The sequence below is a fragment of the Bos javanicus genome, chromosome 3, assembly GCF_032452875.1.
Source record: "Bos javanicus breed banteng chromosome 3, ARS-OSU_banteng_1.0, whole genome shotgun sequence".
NCBI classification, from domain to species: Eukaryota; Metazoa; Chordata; class Mammalia; order Artiodactyla; family Bovidae; genus Bos; species Bos javanicus.
This window is the reverse complement of record NC_083870.1, coordinates 33,401,126-33,415,540: the sequence shown is the minus strand read 5'-3', so window position 1 is coordinate 33,415,540 and position 14,415 is coordinate 33,401,126. Positions and strand designations below refer to the sequence as shown.

The window sequence follows — 14,415 nt, the reverse complement described above, 5'->3', positions numbered from 1 at the left end:
TGGGTCTTGCTTATTTTGTTACATTTAAATATATTTTTTCTCTCCCTCCTATTCTGTTCTAGTCCACTCTTTTCATTGTAAGAGCATGTTCTTTTTTTATAGATACAGGTGAGGATATTTGAGACTGTACTGATAGGTGCCCCATAATTTAGAAAATTTGGTAGAGATGGATTCAGAGCTTTCTATGGAGAGCATAGGTATGGACAGGATTGAGGAGTGGTTCCTGATTGCTTTTGTTGTTTAATCATAGTACATAAGTAACTTCATTAAGAAACTGATTTTCCTCACATAGCAATAAGAATCTAATTATGTTAAAGCTCACAGTGACAAGTAGTAAAGATTTATATATATCGAAGAGAATGGACTAATGTGAATAAAAATACTGTGACTTGCATGGTATCAATTTATTAAAGAAATGCTCTTTTTTAATGCCTAAGTTTTTTAAGGTAAAAGATTCTAAAGTACATTAACCAAGCAGCCTTGTTGATACCAAATGAGAAATTGCAGCCAGATTATTCTCATGTCTCACGGTTTTTCAATTGGCATGTATGTTTTAGAGGGATTTTTCATCAAGCACAGCAATGTCAGCATCTTTAGAAAACTTCTTTAGGGTTCATTTATGATTTATAGATGCCTCCTGAGACATGAGAAGTGTTTTTTTATTTTTCAGTGGAAATTTACCTGTATCATTTATTTCTCCCAACAAATTTTACTTATGAAGTTTACCCTCTGCAGTGTTAAAAATCTTACTGCAAATTCCACAAAAAGGATGAAATTCATCTGAACTTTAAGGTTTGGTGGTTGAAAAAACTTTGTCTGTGATACACGAGTGTTCTTTAATACATTGGCTTAGAGGTATTGTGAACCTTCAAAGACCCCTTTTCTTCTATTTGCTGCTTTTTAAGTGTAGAAGTGTCTGAAGCCCTAATTTAAAAAAAAATTTAACACATGGTGTTAGATCTACCCTCTTCTATTTTCTTTTAATAGCCAAGTTTAAAGGAGGGAGCATTTCTAAGTATAGTAATTGGTTAAATGTCTTTTTTTCCTCCTGGGTTTCTTTTTAGGAACTACTGACAATCAAAAACCTATAGCCGACTTTGGGATATGGCTTTATTATTCAGCAACTAAAAGATGAGTTCTAATTGGCAGACTTCTGGCATTGGCACTTGTCCTTCTGTTTCTATAGAAACTGGGTTGGAAGTCAGAGCTGCACAAAGGGAAAGGGTAAGTTTCTTTTAAACTCCATATTTATAAACCCATATCTTATTAACTGTGGCATGGTATCAGTTTTCACATAAGGATATATATATGTTCGTGAACTAGAACTCAAATATGAACTACTGATTTTTACTTGAGTGGAAACTGACATCAAGTCATTAAATGTAATAGGAGGGTTTAAATATGGATTTAATATTCTCATGACTCTGACTTCGCATATCTTGAAGCAATGAACTCAGTATGATAATTCTCACTTTTCAGCTATATTTAATTTCGGGGTGATAAAGTTGGTTTTTATCCTCTTAGATCACTCTTGTACTTTTCTGGTAAGTGAAAATTGGGGTATAATGCATACAGAGGACATTTTAAAAGTCTGCATGAATTACAAGTCTCTGGGACAAAGTCTGATTCTTTCCATTATAAAGCAGGTGCTGTACTACTGACCAGTTTTTTTAGCCTCTCTCTTCTCTTAGCCAAACAGGATGAGATCGTCTGTTGGGCACATACATATGTTCTCATCCAGGCAGACACCCATTAATCGTAGAACCTAAGACACCTGCCACTTGGTGAGTCATCTTATTACTGTGGCTTCAGAGGACTGTGCTGCATAGCTGGGCATTTAGGCTTGAAATAGCTTAATCAAGTGTGGTAAAGTCCTCTGTTCTAGAGGTTGGTATATGTAAATAATTTATACTGAACTCTGACTAGCTTTGAGATATTGAAGGAAGGTTATGTTAGCTCTAACTCTTTAAAACTTATCTGTCATTTCCGTGGTCCTGAAATACTACTCTTAAAGGATGGATTTCTCTTTTCCTTGCTAAAAGAATGTTGATGTGTTAACACCAACCAAAGAAAGGGACATCTTGGCTTTCTTTTGGCTCAGTTTGTCAGTTTTGTAAAAATAGTGTAAAAGTGAAAATTGGAACTTGTTTGGGTGTGTGTGTTTGTTTAAGTCATGTCTGATTCTTGCGACCCCATGGACTATAGCCTGCCGGGCTTCTCTGTCCATGGGATTCTCCAAGCAAGAATACTGGGGTGGGTTGCCATTCACTACTCCAGGAGATCTTCCCAACCTAGGGATTGAACCCAGGTCTCCTGCATTGCAGGCAGACGCTTTACCATCTGAGCCACCAGGAAAGTTAATTCAGTTTTTGAAATTTCACTTCACAAGTCATTGATCAGTTAATGCCTGAAAGTGGATTTTCATTAAGAAGTGTATGCCTCTATTCCTTAAGTATTGCCGTGTATCCTATTTGTTTCCCTTGAATGGTATAAAAGAAATTGAATTTGTGATTCTTGGTAAATGTGGCTAGAAGTATCCAGACATCCACATGTGTTATTTATTACTCCTTGGTAAGAGTGGCCAACTTGTCCTAGTTTTAAAACAGAGTCCTAGGTCCCAGAAACTCCCTGATTTCCAGGCAAGCCAGACAGTTGGCTCTGTCTGGAGCCCCGTCTTATCCTCTGCATCTCTGAAGCAGCCTCACTAGGTTGTTACTGATCATTGTTTTGGATGAAAGTAGATTTTTATGATGTGTTAGTCAGAATGTACAAGAGAGTAAGTTCTTTTTAGGAAATGATTGTTTTTATTTGTCTCAGTGATCCTAGGTAATGCCAGCTTCCCTCTCATAGAAATAAAACATGAATTTTAAACTGATTTATTTAAAAGATGATTTCAAGGCCTTTTTTTTTGTTGTTTTTCATTTGTTTGTATATATGAAGACTATGGGTAATAAATTTGAGACATTTAGGTAGATGCTTGTGGTGCATGAGTAGCCAAATGAGGCAAATATATGGACATAAAGCCTCATACAAGCTTTTTCTATCTTAATGACTCAAGGCTTTTAAAAAGTATTGGGCTTTGGTTTTAAATTTGGGTCCTCAGGTTTGGATTCTCTTTCTTTTAAAAATTACATCTAAATTCAAATATTAATACACTGCTGTTTTTTTTTTTTTTTTTTTTTACTCTCATGGAAAAAGCTAATTTTACAACTAGGCAAGTTTATGTACTAAAGGAGCTGATTTTTTGCAGATAAACAGATAGCATCACATATGTTAATGTCCCTAGATTATTTGAAAAATATCACAGATTATTTCAGTCCATTTAAATATAATTGTTGCTTTTATTAAATTTTAAACTCATCATCAAAGAAGAAAAGCCAGGGACTATGATCTAATCAGCATTGTTAATTAGTATTCACAATTAGCTCCCTTAGGATTAGCTTTGTAACTTTAGACAAATAACTTGGTCTTAATTTGCTTTTGTTCCTAGGTATAAGATAGGAATATTAATAATTATCCATCTTCCTCACAGGATTGACATGATGCTGAGGAAGTAATAGGTGGGAAAGAATGTTTAAAACTTAAAAGTACTATAAGGTAGAGTTTTAGTACCAGAAACAGTATTTCATGAACAGCATATATAGAAATTCCTTTTACATTAATGGTATCGCATTTCTTAGAGTTAGAACCGCTGGAAATGGTTATCTTAATAATTTTAAATAACTCAGTAAGTGTGAAGAAAGTAGTATTTTGTGATCATTGTTTGATCATTGTTTCATCCAAAACAATGATCAAACTTTTGTGTTGAAAAGTTCCAACTGAACTTTTATGTTCAGATTATCAATGGCTCTACTAAATATATATCTATTTATAGGTAATTCTTATACTTTATAAACATTTCAACTAACATTTTGTATTAAGGAATTATAAGTGGCCCATACTTAAGCATTACCTTCTTTGGTCAGGGTTGGTGAATATTGGAAGACTTTAAAATGTTCATTATTTTTTAATAACTACATTCTTACTGTATTATAACATGTTTTGTGACTTTATTGGAAGACTTTAAAATGTTCATTATTTTTTAATAACTACATTCTTACTGTATTATAACATGTTTTGTGACTTTGTTTGTTTTGATTCTTAGGTATTTTGCATCCTCTTTTTCATTTCAACCTAGATAGTAAAATGATGCCAATTTGAGTTAGAACAAATTTATTATAAGATGACTGCTTGCAATTAAATTAACTCCATAATCTTGTATACTGCCAAGAAGCCAGGATTGTCTAAAGGGGAAAGTGTAGGGTTTTCTGTTAGTTTGTGTTTGAGTTAGGACTCCTCTACATACTGGATGTTTAATATCTTTGACCTTAGTTTTATTTATTTGTAAAATGGTCATCATAGTAGTTTCTTCTAAGGGTTCTGAAGATTAAATATAAAATATGTCTGCCTCAGTGACTGGTATGTATTAGATGTTGATACAAGGTTATTCACCAGCCTACTTCTGCACACACATGTGAAGTCTACTGTTTGTTTCCTCTTTGTCCCATGGGATATCTTTTTTTTTTTGGCTGTACCCCATAGCATGTGGGATCTTAGTTCCCAGATCAGAGATCAAATCTGTGCCTACTGCATTGGAAGGCAGAGTTGTAACCATTGGACCACTAGGGACCCTACCCCCACCCCTCCTCCCACTTGGGATATCTTGAGAAAGGTGTACTTTTTTGCTTTTCTTGAAACCCTATATGTGTCTGAGATAATATTTCTAGATTATGGTTACTTAAAAATGTGTTGACATCGTATAATATTGTGTTCAAGGGCAGAAGTAAATAGGAACATTTTAAGTTAATTGTCAGTACAATGAGTACATTAGTTATGAAGTCTTTAGCTTCCTGTGGTCTGGGGATTCACCCTTTCTTGATCCACACCACCCAGGGGCCTATTACCACTGAGTAGCATGAAGAACTACTCAGTTGTGTATGAGTCACGAAGCCTGGGTAAATTAGAGTTCAACTTGGAGTTCATTAGTTGGTTCTACTTTTACTGTTTTGTTATGTTTTTTGTTTTTGGCTGCACGGTGTGCAGGATCTCAGTTCTCCAACCTGGGATTAAACCCAGGCCATGGTGATGAAAGCCCAGAATCCTAACCACTAGTCCACCAGGGAACTCTGTTTAGTTGGTTCTACTTACAATGTATAGTTTGCTTTCATTGGAGAAAAGAATCTAGTTGTCCTAGGCAGTCAGTCTTTTGAGAACTATTATTGCTCAATAGGGAAGCTGGGACAGATTAGAGTGGTTCCTAGTAAGTCACTGATTTTTTAAATCTTGTGTTTTGATGTAGACAGAAAGGAAATTAGTGGCTACTCTCTCTGAAGAGTTTTTTGCTTGGTACAAGTATATTTTTATTTAATCCTCATAGTGAAGTAGGTTGGTGGTATCCTCATATTACAGAGGAGGAAATTGGGACTCAAGAGCAGTTGAGTAACTTTCATGAAGTTACATAGTAACAAGTAGCAGAGCTTGAATTTATTATTATTGCTGTTTGTGTGAGGGGGTACTGTTGCTGACTATTCATATTGTCTTACATCTAAAATGTAAAAAGAATATTAGACATTAACGTCTGTGTGTAAAACCTATACATTTTAAACATGACCAACTACAGTTTTTAAGATAACCTAGACTTGAACTCAGATAAATTTGGTTCCAAAATTGGTGCTGGGCCTGTTGATCTTGTAGATTGATGCCAAAGATTGACATATCAGCTCATATAGTGCTCTGTTAAAAGTCAGATGAGATTCCAGAGGAGAGAATGACTTCATGCTGCGAGAGGTTTTCCAGAAGCCTTTGGTGAGTCAGATTGTGAAGGATAAGCGAGACTGTCTGGTGGACAATGGCAAACCATTGGGATTTAACTGGTGGCACAAAGGTACATGTAGAGAGTGAGAGAATGCCACATTTTGGAGCTAAAACCAGGCTTTCATTTTGGGATTTTTCTCTGTAGGGAATTAATAGATATTTTAAAGCAGAGAGGAATGGAAAGATGGAATAATAATAGTAATAACAGAAGCCAAAGGAGATTCTAGAGAGACTGGTATTGCAGAGAACACTAGGATGGTTTTTAAGAAAACATCTTAGTTTGTCTCCCATTAAGAGCCACCTATTCAACTTTCATATAAAACTTGTTCTAAAGTTATGTCTACATAATGAGCTTGACCATTTCAGATAATTAAATATAGTGAAAAAATAACATTGGATGGATAGAAATAGTATTCAGAAATGATCTTGAAATAAAGGTTTCTTGTTTGGGTTTTTAGCAGTTCTTATTTATGTTTTATTGCACAGCAAAACATGTTTATTATAGAAAATTTAAGAAACAAAATAATGAAAAGAAAACAAAGATTATCTCTAGTTAAGAAGCAAACTGTTCAGTTGCTATTACTCTTTACTTAACACCAGTTAGACATTCTTCAGAATGCTAAGGCAAAAAAGAACCTTAAAAAACTATGTGATTCACCTTCTCATTTTATAAATGAGGGTACTTCTCCTCCATGCTTTTTCTTCCAGTGACTTTTAGTTTAGATTTTCTTTTAAGCTCTCACTTGACTGCAGTCTTCTCTCTTTGTTCTCAGACTGTTTTTCCATCTTTCAGCTAATGGTATGAAGAAAAGGGAAACCGAAGAGAGGAGATAGCATGTGCCCGAGAAGTAGTAGGAGCCGGTGTATGTCTGGGTATAATCGTATAACCAGCCTATAAGGAAGGAAAGATTTCTATTAATGATGTAAATCGTGCCATTAGTAGTTCTCAGCCATGAACCATTGAAGGAAGGAGCCTCCTGTAATTAGTCTGTATTGTGACCCATTAGAAAGTTAGTCAAGCTGCTTACCTGTCTTATTTTCTGTTGAAGCTGAATCAATTCCATCTGAGTTAGTGGTTTAAACCTTGGCAAAAAAGTAATTTTGGACCCAGAGCCCATCTCCAGTGTTATAATGGAAGTTGGAGAAAATTGGGAACACATACCATTTCATTTTACAATTATTCTTACAAAGAAAAAAAAAACAACTATTTTCCAAGGAAAAGGAAAAAAGTGAAAACTGATTATTATCTTTTTTCCTTCACTGAACAAACATTTGAGTTCTTACTATGTTCCCAGCGATGTGCTAGGTGTTGATACCATAATGAGCCAAACTAGACATGGCCCCTGCACTCATAGTTTAGCGGGGCTTTAGGTATTACACCTGTAATAAGGGCTATGCAGGGATGGTTTAGGTGAGAACAAGTGAAAAGGAACTGACTTGGCCAAATGGGTTAAACAATGACAGTATTTCTCCCTGAAATCAAAGTGTTCTTTTAAAACAAGAATTGAAAGGTTCTCAGAATCATTTGGTTGATGGCACATACTTGAATCACCGTGGTAGCTCAGATGATAAAGAATCCACCTGCAATGCAGGAGACCCAGGTTTGATCCTTGGGTTAGGAAGATCTGGAGAAGGGCATGGCAACCCACTCCAGTATTCTTGCCAGGAGAATTCCATGGACAGAGAGGTCTGGCAGGCTACAGTCCATTGGATCACAGAGTCAGAAACGACTGAGCGAAACAGACTTTGACATACTAGAACTTCTTAAGTGAAATGCCTTTTTTTTTTTAAGTGAGTTTGGTGGCAAGGAATATTAGTACAAGGCACCAACATTTATACATTACTGCAAAAGTCATTCCTATGAAAAAGGCAAAAGTATCAAAATTATTGAAAGGGCTTCCCAGATGGTGCTAGTGGTAAAGTCCCTGCCTGCCAGTGCTAGAGACACAAGAGATGCAGGTTCAATCCCTGAGGATCAGGAAGATCCCCTGGAGAAGACAGTGGCAACACATTCCAGTATTCTTGCCTGGAGAATCCCATGGACAGAGGATCCTGGTGGGCTACAGTCCATAGGGTTGCAAAGAGTCGGACATGACTGAAGTGACTTAGCACATTGTTAGGAAAATAATTTTGACCTGAGATTCCCTAAAAAGGGCTCAGGACCTCTAGGGGTTCACAGTCTTTTCTAGATTATTGTATGCATATTATGTTTGTAGATGCAAACTTATAATAATATGAGTTTTATAAGTGTTTATATTTAAAATCCTAAAAAAACCTTAAGACAAGGCTATTATTCTGATCATTTATTCAAAAAATTTTGGTACCGTATACAAGCACAGTTCTGGGTACTAAGACTATATCTGTGGATAAAAATGGATGAAAAAACCTGGCTGCATGAAGCTGACGTCATGTCTTTTGATTTTCACTTATGTCTTGGAACATGATTTCTCACTGGATGGGTCTGATTAAAATAAAATTTTTATCTGATTGTGTATGTCTTTATCTCCTATCCTGTCCTCTATTCTCTTAGTTGGCTCTGATAAATACTTTTAATTTTTGTTTCTTTGCTTTATTAGCTTTTTGTTTCCTTTTCTTAATGTAATGAATAAATGGAATGTTTTATTTAAATTCAGCTAACTTTAAGTTGCTTTTACTTACTAACTCCTTGCTTGATCAGTGACCTCAATTAAATGTTTCTTGGAGATAAGCATAATAGTGAAACCTACTCACACGTTTTTGTATTATGTTGGTTGACCTTTAGATATCTAAGAAACAGGTGACCATTCTATTAAGTTTTCTAGAAATTTCTATAAAGGAGAAGCTGGATATCAGCAGCACCCTCTTTTATCCTTTGTCACTCCTCCCTTAGTCCTTTAGTAGAGCAATTGCTCTACTAGAGTATATGTACATAACAGGGGTATTAGAAGTTATACTCTGGGAAAACACTAGAAGTTCTTGGACAAGGAGGTAGCTAGTGCTGCTGAAGGGTCAGGAGGATAAAGCTAAAAACAGTGAAAATGAGTTGTTTTATAAATCCTAGAGGGACTTAAACAGTTTGAGAGAAAACTGCTTATAAGGCCATTCATTTCACACACATTTAAAGTCAGAATCTTGCTTCTGAAACATTAAAGATTAAGATATATTTAGTATATTTTCTTAGCAGGGCAGGGAATTATTTAGCATCCTATAGAACTGCTTCCATGCAAAAGTTGTATTTCCATTCAAAGATTTTTTTTTTTAATTATTATTACTATTTTTTTGCTGTATTATGTGGCTTATAGGATCTCAGTTCCCCAACCAAGGATTGAACCCAGGTCCTTGGCAGTGAGAGCATCAAGTCCTAACCACTGGACTGCCTGGGAATTCCCAGTGCAGTTTAATGAAACAGATTGTTTTAAATCTATTTCTCCCGTTCATGCTTGAGAATTGAGAGATTTGCATATTTTAAAATTCTTTCTCTAAGATCTAATTGCCATTCACTAGGATATTAATGTGCAGTTGAGTAGTTAGTTTTATGATGCTGTTTATAATAGCAAATAGGTGAAAAGTGAGATAGACGACTAAATGGTATTATTATTAATTAGTTGTCCTGTGAAAGTATTAGCTTCATAATCAAGCTAAATGTGGGGCTTCCCTGCTGACTTGGGGGTAAAAAATCTGCCTGCCAACACAGGAGATGCAGGTTTGATCCCCTGGAGAAGGAAATGGCAACCCACTTCAGTATTCTTGCTTGGGTGATTCCATGGACAGGAGGGCCTGGTGGGCTGTCATCCACGGGTTTGCAGAGTCAGATGTGAGTTAGCGGCTAAACAACAACTAGCTGAGTTAAATTTATAGCTTCATTGTTCTAACCAACATCTATCTTTTGTTGGAATGATTAGCTTTTCCCCACCACTGAAAGTAAAAAAAGACTGTATAGGGAATTCCCTGTGGTTGGGTTCAGTGTTGGATTCAGTGGTTGGATTCCGTGCTTCCCCTATAAAGTGCAAGGGAAATAAGATCTTGCATGCTGGCAGGCACAGCTAAAAACAAACAAAAAGATGGTATATTTGGTTTGATTTTATTAGATCTTTGTACTTTTTTAATAATAGCATGAAATAGCTATATACAAATGTACTTTCAACCCTAATGAGTTTCAAGATTACTGTTGGTAGTTTGGAAACCTCTGCGCTCTAATCATTTTTAAAAGGAAATACACACATAAATTGACATTTAAGACTGGGTTCCTCTGTGGTCATAGCAAAAACATTGTGAATGGCAGAGAATATCAGCTACAGTCTAGGAAAGCATGCATGGATCTGAGCCTCCACTCCACACTAGGGAATACTCTATGTAGTCAACATTCTGAGAAGTACACTGGCTACTGGTGCAGATTTCCTAAGCTGAAGTGCCCTCTAAGCATTTCCTTAATGTCTCCAGACTACCTGCGCCAGATACACTTAAGATGCATGTTAATTGTGCAAATTCATTGGCTCCTAAGCATCTTCCTCCTAGGTGGCACCCAATTGATTCTTACGTACAATGACGTTGGGGTCCAAATTACTTCCTTTTATCTATAACTGTGTAACCTTTGTTCTGGATAGAAATGTCAAATAATGTTTCCTGTGATAATTTAAAACAACTGGGGAGATAGGACTCAGCTTCCTTAAACAGTTTTGAAAACCAGTTTTCTTATAGGCAAAAAGGATTAGAGTCTTTGAAGTTTGGTGTTTAATATAGTATTCTAAATTCATTTTTTAAAATGTCATCATTTTAAAACTACTCTGTATCATTTTATGGGTTAAACCATACACGTTTAAAAATGACTATGACATCTTGCCTAAAAAGTATTCATGTCTGTGATAGCTCAGAAGGTGATTTTTTTAGCTGGGTTTATAAATCCTGTATAGTAGGATTACTACTGTAAGTTTATTATTGGTCATTTTGTTAAGATTTAAAATACTCCTAAAAGGCCCTTAATTCCAAAGTTTCTTGATAGTAGTTCAAACTAGTTGAGAATTCTGTAAGTGATTTGCTGTTGTTGAACTAGAGCTCCTACTTAGCTATTGGGCTGTAGCATAGTGCCAGACTTCTGAGGTACAGAGATAATGATCTTTTCACATTCCTGGGGTCCTGGCTATTAGCAGCCTTGTCAGTTTACTTTGGGTGTGCTGTACAAATATTTCCTATGTATGCCATGAGGGTAGATAGTCTTGGGAAACATGGTTTAGCAGATATAAACCTTAGTGTCTTTTAAGATAGGAACTCCCTAAAGACCCTGTGATAGAAGTTTGCTGAAAGATTTACTGGTAGTGCTTTAATTATTGGTTCTGTGTTGTAAATTTTATTAAGAGGATTTTGGTCTGTGTTGGGATGTTGAAACTTGATTTCTTGGCCTTGCAAGGGAAGGACTACCTCCTCTTTTTTTAAACCACAGTAGAGAGCTGTTTGGAATTTGTTTTTAATGTTTTTGTAGGGATTCATTAATCTTAGGGATACTTAATCAAAGTAAAATTCTGTGAGGTGTGTTGTTTATGGGGAAAATAACCACTGGATAAATAAATGATTTAAATCATAAATCATAAATAAATGATTTGTTTTCTTTTGCCTCTTCAGAGTATAATATATTCTTCAGGATTTAAGGGACAAGGAGCTTTGTTCTGCCTTCTTACTTGTTCCCCATACCCCTAATATCCAAAAGGGATTTATAGCAGACCAAAAGGTTGTTTGTGTGTTTGTTTTCCAAATAAAATTTTAGGCCATAGAGAAATTCTCAACTGATAGGCTAAGATGACTGGTAAAACTGTAGAGGCATGGTTGATAAAAGTTTGAGTGAGGACTGGGTAGAATATTTGTTTAACATTGTATCTGAAATAAGGATGGAATAGAGGTAGGAAATGATCTCTCATTTCATGAAGAGATGCACTTTTTTGCATTAATAGGAGAGAGACAGGCTTAGCTGGATGAATTTCCATTTTAGTCATTGTCTTCTCTTGTAAAACACAGATAAAATGTTAATACAAAATTAACCAGTTTTGCTCCATGGTATTTCTGATGAATTTTGAGGTTGAAAAATGATGGCAAGAGAGAGAGAGACATTTTAGACTAAGTCCTAGTGTTAAGTCCTAGCTGTGATTTATGAAACAAACAAAAATAAATGAACAAACCAAACAAACATGTAGATGCAGAGATCAGAGTAGTGGTTATCATAGGGGAAGGTGCAAGAGGGGAGGGCTAAATGGATAAGAGAGATCTCAACTGTATGGATGGAAAATAAATTGTTGGTGGTGAAAACAAAAAACAGTTATCTATGACATTTTAAGTGAGTTTTCAGACATTTATTATTGATTCAAATATATATTAAAATATATTTTAGCTTAATATATGCATTTATCATTTGGGAAATGGAGGGATATGTGGAAGAAGGGAACTATACTCAGTTTGTCTTATAGGCAGCTAATATGGGCTATTGGTGTTTTTATTTTTAAATGAAACTGAACAGTCCATAGCATTTTAAGCTCACATGTCAAATGCGTAGGGTACAAGATTAGTAATTTCACATAAGTAATGTATATCTGTCTTGTATTGATATATTGGAGAATATGATTATATACTTGCTTTTTGCCAAAGCACTATTTTTCTACTTATATCACTAACAGGGGTCGATTAGAAATGTATATTATGTTTTAAAAATATTAATATTTTTAATTTTTTCACAATCTTTCAAACTTCTGTCTTGGTGTTAGTGTATAGTTCTGGATGCCATCTACCAGCAAAAAAATAGAATTTGGGTTTGGATGAACAGTGACGTTTGACCTACACTTGGGTCAGCTGGCCCATTCTGAAGCTGGTCATGTTGTTAACTAAAATTGAATTTGTTGCTGAGTAGTGACAAGAATAGGGAGGGCTGTGAGGTGGAGAGGGCAGAGTGGTCCCTTGTGGGGAATGTGTTTGTGTGTGTGTGAGGGGATTAATTTTTGAACTAATTTATTTCAATCCCTGTCAGTTTTAGCCAAGATCTGATAAAGAATTTTGTTGCTACCGTAGTTCTTAACAATTACCTGTTACAAAAAGTGTATATATAATTTTCTTACTTCTTTAAACATCCTTTTTCCTTAAAACATTTTTTTAGAGAAAATAGGTTCCTTGGGTATCCTATGCTTTCCTCCCCCCCCACCCCCTTCCCTTGAGTTATTAAAATATGCTGTATAGGACTAACTTGTTTTTCTTTTTCATTTCCATACAGGAAGGAGAAAATTATTGTTCATGTACCATTTTTAACTAGTCTTTTGACTGAGGATTATTGTGAAACATTTTACTCTTTGCTCGATTGCTCGTTTGTAATACCTGTAATTTTTATAGGAATTTCAACTTTCTAATTTGATAGTAACAAATCTAGGTAAGTATAAAATGAGGATCTCATACATTTCAGAAGATCTGAGTTTGGTTTAGAAAAATATTTTGTAACCAGTAAGCCTTTCAATTTATTTAAAGCTAAAGACAAAAATGTAACTGTCCATACCAGTTGAGAGATAAGTGGATCTGCAGATCACTATTTCTGATGTTCTTAAGTAGTTGCTGCTGGAAGTTAGGGACAAATATAACAGCCTTTGTAAAATCCTCTTTGTCATTTCACAGAACAGTGACTTACAGGAGCAAGGACTATCCTGAAATCTCCCTTCAACAGGATGCGTAGAGCAACATTGTAGTCAATGAGAGATCATTATACAGAGAAGGAAACTTAACTGAATTATATATCAATTATCATAGTCTTGTTTAAGAAACTCTAAGAAACTCCCATACTAAGAATCTATACTTAAGCTTTTAGCAACAGCCTTATCACTTCCTTTAACTTTTTTTGTAGAACTTATAAAATTTATGATTGCCTACATAGTATTCTGAGAGTTAGCAGGTAAAAATTCTACCATGAGCTCTATCTTTATCCTTACATATGGTGCTAGGATATTGTGGATATTGGGTAACAAAAGGCTTGTAACTTTTCTTTTGACTCACAATAAGAAATGTATTTATATCATATATATATTTTCTATTACATAGGTGTAAATAAATTTCACAATAAAGTGATGCACTCTGTTTTCTGATCTGCTCTGTGGTCCTTTTTTATTAAAAAAAAATTTTTTTTTAAAGACCAACAAATTAGTTTTGAAACCCACACGTACATCTATAGCTTTTTCCTTTTAAGTAATACTCCTCACAAAGCTTGTGTTGTCTTCCCATACATTGAACTGTTTAAACATTTTAAGTGTATACAAAAACGTGTATCTCTAAACATGTAGTTTTATTACTTGCTTTTATCATTTGAATAATATATTCTGTGCCCTGGTATTTGTTACCTCTGATGTTTTTGGCTTAACAGGCTTAGAAAGTTCCAAAGTGTCTTTGGCACAGTGAGTGAAGAAAGGTTAAGATTGAAAAAATTCATCAGCAAACTGTATTTGAACTCTGTTTTCCTCTATTTCACTGACCTGGATACAAGACATAGAGTAACTCTGCTTGGAGCCTCTAGTGTTTGGTCTTTTTTTACCACTCCCTGTTATATAATTCTGGGCTATAAAATTCTCG

At 35.1% G+C, this 14,415-nt stretch overlaps 2 protein-coding genes across 8 annotated transcripts in view; one reads left to right on the top strand and one right to left on the bottom strand.

The window, feature by feature from the left end:
• RBM15 (RNA binding motif protein 15) overlaps positions 1-13,934 on the top strand; it is a 28,804-nt gene extending 14,870 nt beyond the window's left edge. Inside the window, exons 3-5 of one of the 4 annotated variants that reach the window (XM_061410873.1) lie at positions 1,065-1,224; positions 13,079-13,231; positions 13,471-13,934. The gene's annotated coding sequence lies outside the window, so the exon portion shown is untranslated. Of the gene's footprint in view, positions 1-1,064; positions 1,225-1,691 lie in introns of all 4 variants that reach the window. The other 3 variants (XM_061410872.1, XM_061410871.1, XM_061410870.1) reach the window with 3 other exon arrangements.
• The window catches only part of SLC16A4 (solute carrier family 16 member 4), a 30,429-nt gene continuing 22,435 nt past the window's right edge, over positions 6,422-14,415 (bottom strand). For all 4 annotated transcript variants that reach the window (XM_061410877.1, XM_061410874.1, XM_061410875.1 and 1 more), the window contains one exon: positions 6,422-6,745. In XM_061410877.1, coding sequence (XP_061266861.1) covers positions 6,585-6,745 — 161 coding nt within the window. In that variant the 3' untranslated portion in view covers positions 6,422-6,584. The remainder of the gene's footprint in view (positions 6,746-14,415) is intronic.